Raw genomic sequence first — 16892 nt, forward strand, 5'->3', positions numbered from 1 at the left:
TTCTGCTTTAATCTAACCTTATTTAGCTGTTGGTTTAACAAAACTTTGTGCCAGTGACATAAATGCAAATAATAGATTTTATTTCATGATCCAGGAGCACTAACCTTTATAAACATGTAAAGCATCTTGGTTGCATGTACATCAAAGAAATTCCTTACCTGTTTGATAGATTCTGTGATAAGGCAGCCAACAATCCTCTTCTCATTTGAGACAAATATGTAGGTTTTACTTCGTTCTGGATAGCTTAATGTAGCTTGCTGAAATCCCAGTTCATTATCAACCAATTCTCGCACTTCCTCTACCTATTGAAAAAAAATTATGTAAAATCACAACAAAAATATATTCTTTAATTTCTGTCCTTGATGCCTATTTTGAGCAGATAGTCATCTACTTGTTTTGTTATGGCAGTACACTTCCATGTTTCTTCTCTGAAATAACTTGATGTTACTAAGCACAGAATCAGTTCAGTCAGTCATCAGAGCTGGTTTGATAATGTTAGATTTCACTGTTCCACGTTCTTTAAAACCAACTTCTCTGACATCATCCTGGTGACCAAGAACAACTCCAGACTCCTCAAATATATAACTACTTGCTCAATTCTTATTTGTGTCCCGTCCAGTACCAAATGTGCACAATGCATTTACATTTGTCTTTAAAAAGAACATCCATGCAGCTATTTGTGCTGCTTTCCTCCTGAAATATTTCATCCCTCTTCTGTTCGTATAGGCAGCAATCTCAAAAACTTGCATGAAATCTCACCTCGCTTACTGAAATATTCAAAAATCTAAATTAAAATTTAAAACATTAAAGTACTTTAAAAATTGAATTCAGTAAATTAAGTTATTCTATTGAACATTTCATTCAAGATTGAAAATTTAATCAATAACTTATATACTACAGACTTTGGGAGAAAGTTTATCAATACATGCTTTTTCTTACCTTTTTAAGCGCATACTTGGGGTCATCTGGCAGAATCAATATAATTTTTCCATCTAGATATTCTGCCACCACACGCTCTTTCTTCCATCCCTGTATGTTGAATAGAAGTATTTTTTACAACAATGCAATTTCAATAATTCAAAAGAATGAAAAGTATCATTGTGGCATAGTCCTTTCGTCATTCTGCTGAAATTTTCAACCTTCCCTGCAAGTATAAATTTATGTTTGTTTACCTTGCCGGCACTCTAATATGTCAGCTAATGGTCCGGCTTCATGATTGGTTAGTAAACATTTGTATGCCATTTGACAGTGGAAATAATACACCAAAACGGATCTCAATTTCATGCACAATGAACCTCACCTTCATCAAGACTGCAAATGCATTTCAGGGCTGGTTTTAGACTCTTGTGCTAGTGGACTTGAAGGCAGTGGGCATGCAGAATTCAATGGCTGACTTCCCTGCCACCTAGTTGTTTGCTTCTGAGTGGTCTGAATTTTTGCAGAGGTGGAAGTGAGGTGTTGTGCGAACAGTTCCACCTTGGCGCCAAGGGAAGCCCTTAGTGGCGAGTGAGGAATCATTAACATTTAAAGAGAAATCTAAAAACCTAATTTTAACCAATAAAACCTTTTTGTTTAACTAAGTACAGTCTTGTGGCAAAATGTACATTGAAGGAACTGCACGAAATAAATAATTAACCTACAAACATGGATTATAACTATGTAATAAGAATTTTCTTACAAAGGCACATTGATCTTAAAGTTAATTATTTCTGTAGTGACTGCTATAGGTGCATATCAGTCCTCTGGAGAATGCCCTCAGCTCCAGCTTGTTTCAAGAGGTAAAATGCTCAATACCATCTCTTCGCAGTGGACACCCCAATCCAACATTCTGGTTAATTTTCAATATTTCTAATCAATTTGCTCTCCAAGCTGCATAGCTTCTGGGTAGGCCCATGAACATCGATCAACATTAATTAAGGAAATCCACGCACAGACCTCAGAGGTTTGTACAGCAACAATAATAAGAAAAATAATGTTGCTTCCAATCTAATTTGACTGTTTACTTTTGTTTTATAATAAGACAGATTACCTATTTTTGAAGCTTGAGACATTCTTGATTCTTTTCTCCCTCAAGATTCAAAGTCCCACTAATATTCCATGCTATGAACAAAGAACCTAGTGTTTCTTTTTAAAAAAACTGCTTAATGTAGGCCTAGCTAACTATCACTTACTTGGCAATCTTCTGTCAGTGGACTGTAAACTACACATAGCAGTTCTAATCTGCAGCTAACTCTCTCAGCAAACATCCAGATAAATTAAATCCTGAATATTTTCCTAAGCTTCGCCCATCTCTACTACAACATAGCCTGCAGGCCTCAAACTGATGCCTAGATTAATTATCTCTCATTAACAATTTTTTTTAGATTAGATTAGATGACTTAAATCGGAAGTAAATGGACTTTTACAACCTTCCAGATTCACTCACTCAATGTTTTTAAACTAACCTAGGTCTGCCAAATGGAATGCAGTTGTTCAAGGAGACACCTTACTTCACCTCAAAGGCAACTAGGGATAGGCAATACATGGTGGCCTAGCCAGTAACACCCAATTCCCAAGAATGAATAAAACAAAAGTGTATAAAGTATCTTCTGCGACCATTTTAAGAAAAAGCCAGGTGAGTTATCCTTGTTTGGAGAAAGTGAGGACTGCAGATGCTGGAGATCAGAGTCGAGTGTGTAGCTGGAAAAGCACAGCAGGTCAGGCAGCGTCCGAGAAGTAGGAGAATCGATGTTTCGGGCATAAGCCCTTCATCAGAAGTTATCTTTGTTGTTCTGCTTAACATTTATCCTTTAACTAATATTATAAAAAAGCAGACAGACAATCTGTTTATTACAACTTATTTCTCCCCAGAGATTGCTGTTTGCAAATTGGCAGCTGTAACATTATAAAAGTGACTATACTTAAAAGTATGTAGTTGGCTGTATAATGCTTCCAGACATCCAATCGTCTTGAAAAGTTGGTAAGGCTGTAAAAATACCCTTCATCAAATGGAGCTACTAGTGACAGAAGAGTATAATTAAAGTGCGACAAATTTGCACAAGCAGTTTCCTTCATAAAATGTATATACATGGGAATTTATTGGATTAGGGACAAAATGTACAAAATTAAACTGGGAACGAGATATTGTTTGCAAATCTTGGTATTTATCCAACTAAACCCATTTATACTAAAGACTATACTTATTCTTAACATCACATAAAATCAGTGAAATGTTTATAATGTATACAAACAAAATCAAGGAATTTGGAACCTTGAATTTGGAGAAGATTGCATATAAAAAATTAATTAAAAACCTTTCATACCACATAACGGAGCCCTTCTAGGAATCTTTGGTGATATTGAATATGCTGTGCTTCATCCTCAGGATTGGATGCTGTATAAATCATTCCACAGGACCTGCACATGACAGCTCCAAAATGCTTCTGACCTGCATCCTGCAAAATAGCAAAAGTAAGAAAATCAATACATCTGCCAAAGGTAACAGTACATGTAGTCATTAACGTTATTAAAGCTTTGAAATTATTTAAAATGCTTCAGTTTCTAATGGCCTTAGCATCTCTCTTGTTTATTTCCTACAAATATTTTAGGAAAATAAGCTTAGAAGTTCATAAAAGATGGGTCTTAATTTATACAACAACTTTCATGCTGTCAGGATATACTTTGCCATGAAATACTTAGCAAATATTTTCAGTCAAAATAGCAGTCAATTCACACACAGCAAGGTTACACAAACAGCAATGAGATTAACTTTTCCAGTAACAATACAGTCATGGAAACTTTTACATTTGTAAAGTCAGTTTAAAGTCTCATCTGAACAAAGATTCAGAAATTTAATCAACTTGTATGTTAGAGCATTATTTGCCTTTAAATAAGGCTAAGATGAAGAAAAATTTCTTCATTTAAGGTTATGAAATATTTGAATTTTTTATCTGGATGATCAGTACTCAAGTATTTTTATAGACATAGCTCAATATATTTTTGAGTGCTATGGATAAGGGGACAATGTGGGACAATGAAACTGTGGTGGAGGTTCAACTAAGATTTAGCATAATGGTATAGCAACCTTAAAATTTATTTTATATTGTTATAAAGCAGAGGTTGAAACCCCTCGGAGAACTAAAATGAACTACTCAAAAAGCACCTCACCTTATAACCTGTAAAAGTAGTATGAAAAGTGATGTAACCTGCCTTTCTGCAACTTTTATTTATCTAACTCTAACAGTGAACAAATTTACTAAACTATTCACAAACTGAATAATCCCTTCTAACTACTAATTGTTCCCATTCAAAGGAAGATTCTAATGGTTTGCTGTTCCAATAAATATAAGGCCCATTTATATTTAGTCTCTTTAATTTACAGCCAAGTTACCACTTCCAAACTGTTCTGTGCCTTCTCTTCCTATCGTCCTATCAGGAACACCTTCTTTGTCATTTCTTCTGTCTTTCCTTATTCTTTCTGTCGTTGGTACCGTTGTAAATAGATGGTGTTTTCTCTAAGAGCTGAGAGCTGTTATCTCTAGGAGATGGCAGTTAACTTTGCTGATTTTCCAATTGCCCTATTATTCTATACCCTTGATGACATATCATTATTTTTACAATCAGATTGGTCCGAGGTTGTCAAACATGAAATTTAAATTTGACAGATTTTTAGTATCGAAGGGCTTGGTTCAAATTTATTGGCTAAATTCCAAAGCCTGTTGTCTTGGTAAAATGCTGCTTGGTCTGCTAACTGTACAGCGTTTCGATTCAAATGTTTCAATTCGGGTGCTCTCTGCACACCTTCAAAGCGGCTTTTCACAGGCATCCATTTTAAATCTCCAAGCACGGAAAAAGCAAAATCTTTTTAAAGGGACTACACAATGCTTTCCCCCTAGCATTTTACAAACAGCAAATTCTAATGTCCTGCATTTTAATCCACAATTATTCTACCCAACTTTGCAACAGTATGAATTGACAAGGGGTCCCTCTGCCTGCATTCAAGTATCAGTATAGGTTCACGTGCTAAATCAATGGGCCATGGACCCAAAGACTAAATCATATGCAAGGGTGCTGTGAATGATACCTCATGACATGCTTAAAACACAATAAATTAAAGAACATTTTATATTCATAGAGAAAGCTTTCTCCATTGAGTTCACTACTAGAAACCAAAGCTTTATGTATCATGAAATCTCCATCCCTTCACTGTCACTAAATTAAAATTCTGCAACTCCACCATCATCACCATCAGCAAAGTGGGTCTACCTTCACCAAATAGACTGCAGCAATTCAAGAAGGCGATTCACCACCACTTCTCAAGGACAACTAGGGATGGGCAATAAATGCTGTCAGTTAGCAAAGTCCACATCTCCTGAACGATTAACAAAAAAAAGTCACAAATAGGCAAAAATAGTAGATTTCCTTTCCTAATAGGTAATGAACAAACCAGATGGGTATTTATGATAAACAATGATTGCTTCAATGTTACCATTACTGAGATTATCTTTCAATTCCAGATTTTATCAACTAACTGAAGTTAAATTCCATTAGCTGGCATTATGGGGTTTGAACCTATATCACTAGAATAATGGCCTGAGCCTCTGGGTTACTTATCCAATGATGCTATCTCTAAGTCATATGGTGGCTATACCAAAAACAGATCTATCAAATTATTTTATACTGGGGTGGCTTCAGCCAGGTGGAGTGCAACCTCTAGCCCTACCTGATGGAATTGGTAATCAAACTTTCCCCTTTGCTGATCCTCGATATAAAATGACCATCTTTCTTAAGAACCAGGAGACTCCCCCCTTCCTCTTTCCAGGTACCATCCGTTTACATTTTGCAATAGCTTTCAGATGAGGTTCAGAAAAAGTATCTAGCTATTCTAGTCCTGTTCTAACATTTGATCCATAATGTGTTTTAAATGTCCATCTAAATATTTCTTAAATGTTGTTCATGTCCTTTTGTAGAATAAGATTTGTAATACAGATTTTATTCTGGCAAATTTCTGACAATGACACTTCATTTTCAGTTCCAGTGTGACAAAAAAAAGACAAACTATTTAAGGTTAGCCACTAATCTTGTAACATGACATTGGAATTGATTGCAGAGGGAAAATATCTGTATCACATATCCCTCTCCTCTACTCATACCCTGGCAAAATGAGTTCATGTCTTCAAACAACATCAGGATTCTGAGTACATCAATATGCTTTCTCAATTACATGCTTAAGTTGTTCAGTATAATTTTTTTTAATGCGCAAAAAAAAGCCAAGTTTTTACATAGTAGCTATCTTTTAAAAAAAACGCAAATTATCTGGACAGACAGTTCAACAACCAATTTCTATATGTTTAACGTGATATGTTGCAAATGTGGTACAAAGAATAAGCCAAATAATTTTACATTGATCTGCCTAATTTGTTTAAGGAAATTGCTAGAAGCAATAAAGAGAGATAGAATTAACTGCTACTTACAAAGATACTTATTAATCAGGGAGAGTCAGCATGGTTTTGTTATGGAAAGATTGTGTTAAACAAATGTAATTGAATTTGAGGAAGTAACAAGGAAGATTGAATAAGTAGTGCAGTGGATGCTGTCCACATGTATTTTACTAAAGCATCTGACAAGGTCCTACATTGTTGACTGTTCAGAAAGATTAAAGTCCAAATGATAGAGGTTAAGATGGTGGGTCGGATCCAAAATTGGCTCACTGAAAGGGAACAAAAGACAATGGTCAACTGACGTTTTTTACAAATGGAAAGCAGTTTATAGAGGTGTTTGACGAGGCTCAGTGTTGGAATCATTGCTATTTGTAGGAGCTACTCATGATTAAGATTTTAGAAGTTTCTGGATAACACAAATTTTCTGGAGTTGATGTGAAGAGAATGACTGCTAACTGCAGAATGATATTAGTGGTTTAGTTGAGTTGGCAGACAAGTGGCAAATGAAATTCAAACTGGAGAAGTGCGAGGTTATGTCTTTGTGGAGGGCAAACAAGGCAAGGGAATATACAATCAACTCAAGAGAATTGCGAAGGGTAGAGGAAGTGAGAGAACATGACTGCATGTCCATAGATACCTGAAAGCAGCAGGACAGGTGGCTGAGGTGATAAAGAAGGAATGTAGGATGCTTTCTGTCATTGGTTAAGGTATTGAATATAAAAGAAGGGATCAAATGCTGGAACTATTCAAGACACTGGTTAGGCCACAGCTGGAGTTTTATGAAGAATTTGCTCACCACATTATAGGAACAATACCACAGATTTACAAGAACATTCAGTCATGAGGAAAGATTGGATAGATTAGGGTGGTTTTCCTTGCAACCAAAAGAATAAAAATTGTTTCACTAACTAACAATATTCTGTTATGCTCAATCTCCAGCCTGGAAACCCACAACTGAAGTTCAGCTAATGTTCAAAGACAAAGCAGGAAACATCTTGACTGAACTTACTGCAAACTGAGAATAAGCCCATCTTTGTCATCTTTAGCCACAGCCAAATCTCACAATACTTCAAAGACTTGGGACATAATTTAAAAGATCAGAATAGATTTTGTAATACAATAATAAAGCGGTCATTTGGTCCTTTGCATCTGTACCACTGTATATTGTTGAATTTATGCTATTTTAATCCCGTCTTTATGCCCTACATTTTCCTGTATTTTCTTCTTTTTCAACCTTTCCTTCCTTATTCTTAAATGGTTCATGACATATGTTACAACAGGCACTTTGTATTTTCACTTATAAATACAAAATAAAATCTGGTTTACTCCTTCAACTTCCATTAATAATCCTGAATTTATGCCTTTTTTTGTCCATTAAACTATGAAAATAATATTTCATTACTCAAAGCACAAATACCTTTCGTAATTTCAAAATGTTTATTTCCTAACCTAGAGCTCCCAGGGAAGAAACCTTTGTCATAAATTCCAGGAGCAGCAATTACTGGAAAAAAAAAGTTAAAACAACAGCAGTTTGAAAAGAGAGAAGAACAGTCAAAGGAAGCACATAGTGAGGACAGAGCAGGAGAGAGAGAGAAAAAAAAGAAACCCATATTGCTAATTGACAGAGTTAGCAGTGACTGCCTTTGCTGTTGAATTCATGTATCGCTGGACATCGGAGTGCGTCTGGGAAAATTACAAAACATTGAAATTCACAACTGATCTTGGAGAAACCTATTTGGGAAAGGTCACAGCACAGAAGCAGGTAAGTGGATTTAAGCGTGGCCTTAAAATAAGTCTGCAGTAATGAGTAGAGTGGGTTCTTTTTTGATTATATGTTTTATTGAGCTATGTCTCTTGATTAAACTTAAAATGTAAGCCGTAAGTATTAATTTAACCTTGAGCAGTGTTTCGTAGAGGAATAAGGTGGTGCTATTTTCTGGGTCTGTAGATTGAAAGAAGCAAAAGTGGCCCTTAGTAGAGTGATATGCTCTTCTTGTCGGGTGTGGGAGTTTAGGGAGAGCTTACGGGTTACTGAGGATTATATCTGCAATAAATGCCGTTGATTGCGAATCTGATCAGATCGAATGGATTGGTTGGAGAGGCAGTTTGAGGCAATGAGGAATTTACAAGAGCAAGGGGATGTGATGGATGGCAGTTATAGGAAGGGGGTAAAGTCTCAGATACAGTCACATAGATGGGCTTTTGCCCGAAACGTCAATTTCGCTGCTCCTTGGATGCTGCCTGAACTGCTGTGCTCTTCCAGCACCATTAATCCAGAATCTGGTTTCCAGCATCTGCAGTCATTGTTTTTACCTAACTACAGGAAAGGTAAGAGAGGTAGGAAGGTAGTGCAGGAGTCTTCTGTGGTTAGCCCCATTTCAAACAAGTAGTCTCTTTTGGAAAATGTAGGGAGTGATGGACGCTCAGGAGTACGTAGCATGAACATACAAGTTTCTGGCATGGAGACTGGTTCTAATGTAATGAGAGGTACATCAGGTTCCAAGCGATCAATTGTGTTAGGGGACTTTCTAGTCCGAGGTACAGACAGACGTTTCTGTGGCTCGCTGCAAAAAATCAGAATGGTGTGTTGCTTCCCTGGTGCCAGGATCAAGGATGTCTCAGAGAGGGTGCAGACTGTTCTTAAGGGGGAGAGGGACCAGCAGGAGGTCATTGTACACATTGGGACCAATGACATAGGAGGGAAAAGGTTGAGATTCTAAAGGGAGATTACAGAGAGTTAGGCAGGAATTTAAAAAGGAGGTCCTCAAGAGTAGTAATATCTGGATTACTCCTGGTGCTACGAGCTAGTGAGGGCAAGAATAGGAGGATAGAGCAGATGAATGCATGGCTGAGGAGTTGGTGTACAGGAAAAGGATTCACATTTCTGGATCATTGGAAGCTGTTTTGGGGTAGAAGTGATCTGTACAAGGACAGATTGCACCTAAATTGGAAGGGGACTAATATACTAGCAGGGAGATTTGCTAGAGCTGCTCGGGAGGATTTAAACGAGTAAGGTGGGGGGACCCAGGGAGATAGTGAGGAAAGATTTCAATCTGAGACTGCTACAGTTGAGAACAAAGGCGAGTCAAAACGTCAGGGCAGACAAGGACAAAGCACAGAACAAGGTAGGACTGATAGATTAAATTGCATTTATTTACAGGAAAGGCAGATGAACTCAGGGCATGGTTAGGAACATAGGACTAGGATATCATAGCAATTACAGAAACATGTCTCAGGGATGGACAGGACTGGCAGCTTAATGTTTCAGGATAAAAATGCTACAGGAAGGACATAAAAGGAGGCAAGACAGGACGGGAAGTGGCGTTTTTGATAAGGGATAGCATTACAGCTGGACTTAGGGAGGATATTCTCAGAAATATATCCAGGGAAGTTATTGGAGTGGAACTGAGAAATAAGAAAGGGAGCATTACCTTATTGGGATTGTATTATAGACCCCTAATAGTCAGAGGGAAATTGAGAAACGAATTTGAAAAGAGATCTCAGTTATCTCTTAAGAATAATAGGGTGGTTATGATAGGGGATTTTAAATTTCCAAACAGACTAGGACTGCCATAGTGTTAAGGGTTTAGATGGAGAGGAATTTGTTAAGTTGTACATGAAAATTTTCTGATTCAGTATGTGAATGTACCTACTAGAGAAGGTGGAAAACTTGACCTATTCTTGGGAAATAAGGCAGGGCAGGTGACTGAGGTGTCAGTGGTGGGGTGGGCACTTTGGGGCCAGTGACCATAATTCTATTAGTTTTAAAATAGTGATGGAAAAGGACAGACCAGATCTAAAATGTGAAGTTCTAAATTGGAGGAAGACCAATTTTGATGGTATTAGTAAAGAACTTTCAAAAGCCGATTGGGGGCAGATGTTCGCAGGTAAAGGGATAGCTGGAAAATGGGAAGCCTTCAGAAATGAGATAACGAGAGTCCAGAGACAGTATATTCCTGTTAGGGTGGAAGGAAAGGCTGGTAGGTATAGGGAATACTGGATGACTAAAGAAATTGAGGGTTTGGTTAAGAAGAAGGAAGCATATATCAGGTACAGACAGGGTAGACTGAGTAAATCCTGAGAAGAATATAAAGGCATACTTAAGAGAGAAATCAGGAGGGCAAAAAAGGGACATGAGATAGCTTTGGCAAATATAGTTAAGGAGAACCCAAAGCGTTTTTACAAATACATTAAGTACAAAAGGATAACTAGGGAGAGAATAGGCCCCCTCAAAGATCAGCAAGTCTGTGGAGCTGCAGGAGATGGGGCAGATACTAAACAAGTATTTTGCATCAGTATTTACTGTGGAAAAGGATATGGAAGATGTAGAATGCAGAAAAATAGATGGTGACATCTTGAAAAATGTCCATATTACAGAGGAGGAAGTGCTGGATGTCTTGAAACACGTAAAAGTGGATAAATCCCCAGGACCTAATCAGGTGTACCATGTAACTCTGTGGGAAGCTAGGGAAGTGATTGCTGGGCCTCTTGAGATATTTGTATCATCAATAGTCACAGGTGAGGTGCCAGAAGACTGGAGGTTGGCTAACGTGGTGCCACGGTTTAAAGAAGGTGGCAGGGACAAGCCAGGGAACTACAGACCAATGAGCCTGACGTCAGTGGTGGGCAAGTTGTTGGAGGGAACCCTGAGGGACAGGATGTACATGTATTTGGAAGGCAAGGACTGATTAGGGATAGTCAACATGGCTTTGTGCGTGGGAAATCATGTCTCACAAACTTGATTGAGTTTTTTGAAGAAATAACAAAGAGGATTGATGAGCGCAGAGCGGTAGATGTGGTCTATATGGACTTCAGTAAGGCGTTCAACAAGGTTCCCCATGGGAGACTGATTAGCAAGGTTAGATCTCATGGAATACAGGGAGAACTAGCTGTTTGGATACAGAACTGGCACAAAGGTGAAAGACAGAGGTTGGTGGGTGGAGGGTTGTTTTTCAGACTGGAGGCCTGTGATCAGTGGAGTACCACAAGGATCAATGCTGGGTCCACTACTTTTCATCATTTATATAAATGATTTGGATGTGAGCATAAGAGAGAGATATAGTTAGTAGGTTTGCAGATGACACCAAAATTGGAGTTGTAGTGGACAATGAAGACAGTTACCTCAGATTATAAAGGGATCTTGATCAGAGGGGCCAATGGGCTGAGAAGTGGCAGATGGAGTTTAATTTAGATAAATGTGAGGTGCTGCATTTTGGGAAAGCAAATCTTAGCAGGACTTATGCACTTAATGGTAAGGTCTTAGGGAGTGTTGCTGAACAAAGGGACCTGGTTCATAGCTCCTTGAAAGTGAAGTCGCAGGTAGATAGGATAGTGAAAAAGGTGTTTGGTATGCTTTATTGATCAGAGTATTGAGTACAAGAGTTGGGAGGTCATGTTGCAGCTGTACAGAACATTGGTTAGGCCACTATTGGAATGTTGCATGCAATTCTGGTCTTCTTCCTATTGGAAGGATGTTGTGAAACTTGAAAGGGTTGAAAAAAGATTGACAAGGATGTTGCCAGGGTTTGAGGATCTGAGCTATAGGGAGAGATTGAATAGGCTAGGCCCGTTTTCCCTGGAGCATCAGAGGCTGAAGGGTGACCTTATGGAGGTTTATAAAATCATAAGGGGCATGGATGGGATAAATAGACAAAGTCTTTTCTCTGGGGTGGGGGAAGTTCATAACTACAGGGCATAGATTTAGGGTGAGAGGGGAAGGATATAAAACAGACCTAAGAGGCAATGTTTTCACTCAGAGGATGGTATGTGTACGAAATGAGCTGTTAGAGGAAGTGGTGGAGGCTGGTGCAATTGAAACATTTAAAAGGCATCTGGATAGGTATATGAATAGGAAGGGTTTGGAGGGATATGGGTTAGGTGGTTGCAGGTGGGACTAGATTGGGTTGGGATATCTGGTCGGCATGGACAAATTGGACCGAAGGGTATACTTTCATGTTATACATCTCTATGACTCTAAATGTGATAAAATATGGACCATCAATTTTCTACTTCCATCATCTGATTTTTAAGCTCTGGGACTTTCATGGACTGAAATGTTTTCAGAAAGGAAAATAAAATCTTGAAAAAGACTGCAGTATTCACTGAAGCACAAGTTGAGCCAAGCTGCACAAAACCAACATTAAACAAGAACTAGTGTGCACTGAAATTAACATTTTCTTAAACCACTGTGGTCCATTTGGTGTAGGCACACTCACGATACCACTAAGGAAATTCCAAGATTCTGACTCAGCAAACCTGAAGGAACAACAATATATTTTCAAGTCAAGATGGTTAGTGGCTTGAAGGTGATGGTATTCCCATATATTTGCCACCCTTGTATTTCTAGGTGGAAGTGTTGTAGATTTGGAAGGTGTTGTCCAAGGAGTCTTGGTGAATTTCTACAGTGCATCTTGTAGGTGGCAAGCACTGCTGCTACTGAGCATTGATGGTGGAGGAAATGAATATTTGTGGGTGTGGCGCCAATCAAATGCACTGCTCTGTCCTGGATAATATCAAGCTTCTCAAGTGCTGTTGGAGTTGTGCTTGCTTTTGCAAGTGGGCAGTATTCTATCACAATCCTGACTTGTGCCTTGCAGATAATGGACAGGATTTGGAAGTCAGGAGGCAAATTGCATGTTGCAGGATTGTAGCTTCTAACATGCTCTTGCAGCTTTTGCCCTGCTTTTTGTGTACAGTACCTACCTGGGCAATGTTCCACATTTGTCAGGTAGATACTCATGTTATAGCTGTATTGGAATAGTACGGCTATAAGTGCAAGTAGTTCTGGAGTACAGGTTTTCAGGGGCAACACAGTGGCTCAGTGGTTAACACTACTGCCTCATGGTGCCAGGGACCCGGGTTCAATTCCAACTTAGAGTGCCCATCTGTGTGGAGTTTGCACATTCTCCCCACGTCTGTGTAGGTTTCTGCTGGGTGCTCTGGTTTTCTCCCACAGTCCAAAGATGTGCAGATTAGGTGAATTGACCATGCTAAATTGCCTAGTGTTCAGGAATGTGTAGGCTAGAGGCATTAGTCAGGGGAAATATAGAGCAATAGGGTAGGGGAATGGGTCTAGGTGGGATACCCTTCAAAGAGTCAGTGAATACTTGTTGGGCCAAATGGCCTGTTTCCACATTGTAGGGATTCTATAATCTTCTATTGTCAGAAACCATAGTTTTTACAGTATCCAGTGCATCTAACTGTTTTGTTATTTCATGTGGAGTGAATCAAATTTTCTGGAGAGTGGCATCTATGATGTTAGATTAGATTAGACTTACAGTGTGGAAACAGGCCCTTCGGCCCAACAAGTCCACACCGACCCGCCGAAGCGCAACCCACCCATACCCCTATATTTACCCCTTTACCTAACACTAAGGGCAATTTAGCATGGCCAATTCACCTGACCTGCACATCTTTGGACTGTGGGAGGAAACCGGAGCACCCGGAGGAAACCCACGCAGACACGGGGAGAACGTGCAAACTCCACGTTGGGGACTGCTGGACAATCCAGAGTTGAATATTTAAGTCTCATCCAGTTCAGGGATGGTACTGCAATTGAAAATCAAGTTTGGTTAGTTAGAGTTGCTCTTGATGGAAATGGTCATTGCCTGGCGTTGCTGTGATGTGAATCTTACTTGCCATTTGTCAGCCTCAATCTGGATATTGTCCAGGTCCTGCATTTGAACATGGACTGCTCCAGTGTCTGGAGAGTTGTAAATGGCATTGAATATTGCACAATATGCAGCAAACATCTCCACTTCTGACTGAATGATGGAGGTGAAGATGTGTGGGCTTAGAACACTACTAAGGGGAACAGTTGTAGAAATAACCTGGAGCATAAATAACTAATATCTAATCGCAAACATCCTCATCTCACATTTGGAATCCAGCTCTTTAGTCCATCTTTAAATGAAGGATGCAATGAGGTCATGAACTGAATGGCCAAGGCAGGACCCAAACTGAGCCTCAATGATGAAGTTATTGCTTTGCAAGTGCCGACTGATAGCACTCTTGATGACACGTTCCATTACTTTACTGATGACTGAGCATAGACTGATGAAGCTGGAGTTGGCCAGGTTGGATTTGTCTTGCTTTTTGTGTTCAGGACGCAACACCTGGACAACATTTCACGTTTGACAACTAGACATTAGTGTTATATTTATATTGGAAAAACTTGGCTTGGGGTGCAGCAAGTTCTGGAGCATAAGTTTTCAGAACTATTGCCAGAAGGTTGACAGGACGCATAGCCTTTGCAGTCTCAGAGTCTCCAACTGTTTCTTTATATCACATGGAATGAATCAAATTTGCTGGAGACTGGCACCTGTGATGTTGGGAACTTCGCGAGGATCCAGAGATGGACCTCACAGTCAGCACCTCTGGTTGAAGATGTTGTGAATGCTTCAGCCTCATCTTTTGCACTGTTTGCTGGGTTCCCACATTCTTCAGAATGACAGTATTGATGAAATTAATTGTCGACCATCATTCACAAATGTGATGTGGAAAGGCTGCCAGGGCCTTAGTTCTCATCTGTTGGTTGTGGAATTGCTTAGCTCTGTACATTCCTTGCTGTTAATGCTGTTTGGCACACAGGTTGTCCTGTTTTGTACCTTCATCACACTCACGTCCCAGTATTAGGTATATCTGATGCTGCTTCTGTCACACCCTCTTGCGCACTTCATTAAAACATTGCTGACACCACTATGATCAAGCCAGTGGAAGAGGGGCAGATGTGCAATGAATTGGAATTGGAGGTGTCCCTACCTCTGGGTGACAGTGTCCGGGATCAAGGCTCACTTGCTTAAGGGGTGTGATGTAACACTTTTGAACAGGCTGGTTAAAAATATCTATAACTGCAGTTGACTCAAGTCGTACAGCATGGAAAAAGACCCTTTGGTCCAACCACTCCATGCTGACCATAGTCCCAAACTAAACTAGTCCCATCTGCCTGTGTTTGGCCCATATCCCTCCAAACATTTCTTATTCATGAACTTATCTAAGTGTCTTTTAAACACTAACTGTATCTGCATCCACCACTTCCTCTGGAAGTTCGTTCCTGACACAAACCACTCTCTGTCTAAAAAAGAATTTGCCCCTCAAGTCTTTACTAATCTTTCTCCTCTCACCTTGAAAATATGCATCCTAGCCTTGAACTCCCCCAGCATAGGTAAAAGACACGCACCATTCACTTTATATCTCTCTTGATTTTATAAACCTCTACAAGGTCACTCCTCAACCTCCTTTGCTCCAGTGAAAAAAGTACCAGCCTACCCAACCTCCTCTTATAAATCAAACTTTCTTGATGTTCTGTGGGGTTTCTGCCTCTACCACCCTCACTAGCAGTGAGTTCCAGAATTCCACCATTCTCAGTGGAAAACAACTCCTTCAATCCCCTGTAAACCTCTTGCTCCTTGCCTTAAAACTGTGCCCCATGATTACTGACCTCTATTAAGGGGGAAATTGTTTCTTCCCCCTCAGAACCGTTTCCACCTCAATCAGGTCACTCCCCAGCCTTCTCTACTCAGACAAAAATAACCCCAGCCTCTCAAGTCACTCTTCATCGCTGAATTGCACTATTCCAGGCAACATTCTGATGAATCTCCACTGCACCCTCTCCAGTGTAATCACATATCTTCCTACAGTACGGAGTACTGCACGCAGTACCCCATCTGTGACCTAACTAACATCATCGACAACTCCAAAATTCAGAGCGGCACGGTGGCTCAGTGGTTAGCACTGCTGCCTCATAACACCAAGGATCCGGGTTTGATTCCAGCCTCGGGCAACTGTCTGTGTGGAGTTTGCATATTCTCCCCATGTCTGCGCAGATTTCCTCCAGGTGCTCCAGTTTCCTTCCACAATCCAAAAATGTACAGGTCAGGTGGATTGGCCATGCTAAATTGAGCATAGTGTTAGTGCATTAGTCGGACGGAAATGGGTCTGGGTGGGTTATTCCCCAGAGGGTCGGTGTGGACTTGTTGGGCCGAAGGCCCTGTTACCACATTGTACAGAATCTAATCTTAAGAAAATGACGTCACTGCTTCAGTAATATCTCCTATTACACTCTTTTGAGGGTCACTAACGAATCTCCCTCAGCAGTGATTCCTCTGATACTGCCCACTCTCTCATCACTGACTTATAGAAGACTTATACAATACCTATATAGTGTGGAAGTATCTCATCCAGCTCAGCAAGTCCATGTTGACCCTCCGACACTGCGGTGTTCCCTCAGTTCTGACCTGCACATTGTGCGGTGCTCTCTGTGCTGACTCTCCCATTGTGCAGCGCTGCCTCAGTGCTGATCCTTCCATTACGCGGCGCTCCTTCAGTGCTAACTCTCCCATCATATGACACTCGCTCAGTGCTGACACTCCCACTGTGCACAGTTCCCTCAGTGCTGACTCTCCCATCATGCAGCGCTCCCTCAGTACTGACCCTACCATTGTGCGGCACTGACCACTGTACAAAACTCTGGTG

General features: G+C 40.0%; 1 protein-coding gene across 2 annotated transcripts in view; it reads right to left on the minus strand.

The window, feature by feature from the left end:
- Positions 1 to 16892, minus strand: part of esco2 (establishment of sister chromatid cohesion N-acetyltransferase 2) — a 42432-nt gene that overhangs the window by 2185 nt on the left and 23355 nt on the right. For both annotated transcript variants that reach the window (XM_043685095.1, XM_043685090.1), the window contains 3 exons: positions 3303 to 3434; positions 940 to 1029; positions 159 to 302 (listed from right to left, as the gene is read on the minus strand). In XM_043685095.1, the coding sequence (XP_043541030.1) occupies positions 159 to 302; positions 940 to 1029; positions 3303 to 3434 (366 nt within the window). The remainder of the gene's footprint in view (positions 1 to 158; positions 303 to 939; positions 1030 to 3302; positions 3435 to 16892) is intronic.

Source organism: Chiloscyllium plagiosum, chromosome 3 (genome assembly GCF_004010195.1).
Source record: "Chiloscyllium plagiosum isolate BGI_BamShark_2017 chromosome 3, ASM401019v2, whole genome shotgun sequence".
Lineage (NCBI taxonomy): Eukaryota > Metazoa > Chordata > Chondrichthyes > Orectolobiformes > Hemiscylliidae > Chiloscyllium > Chiloscyllium plagiosum.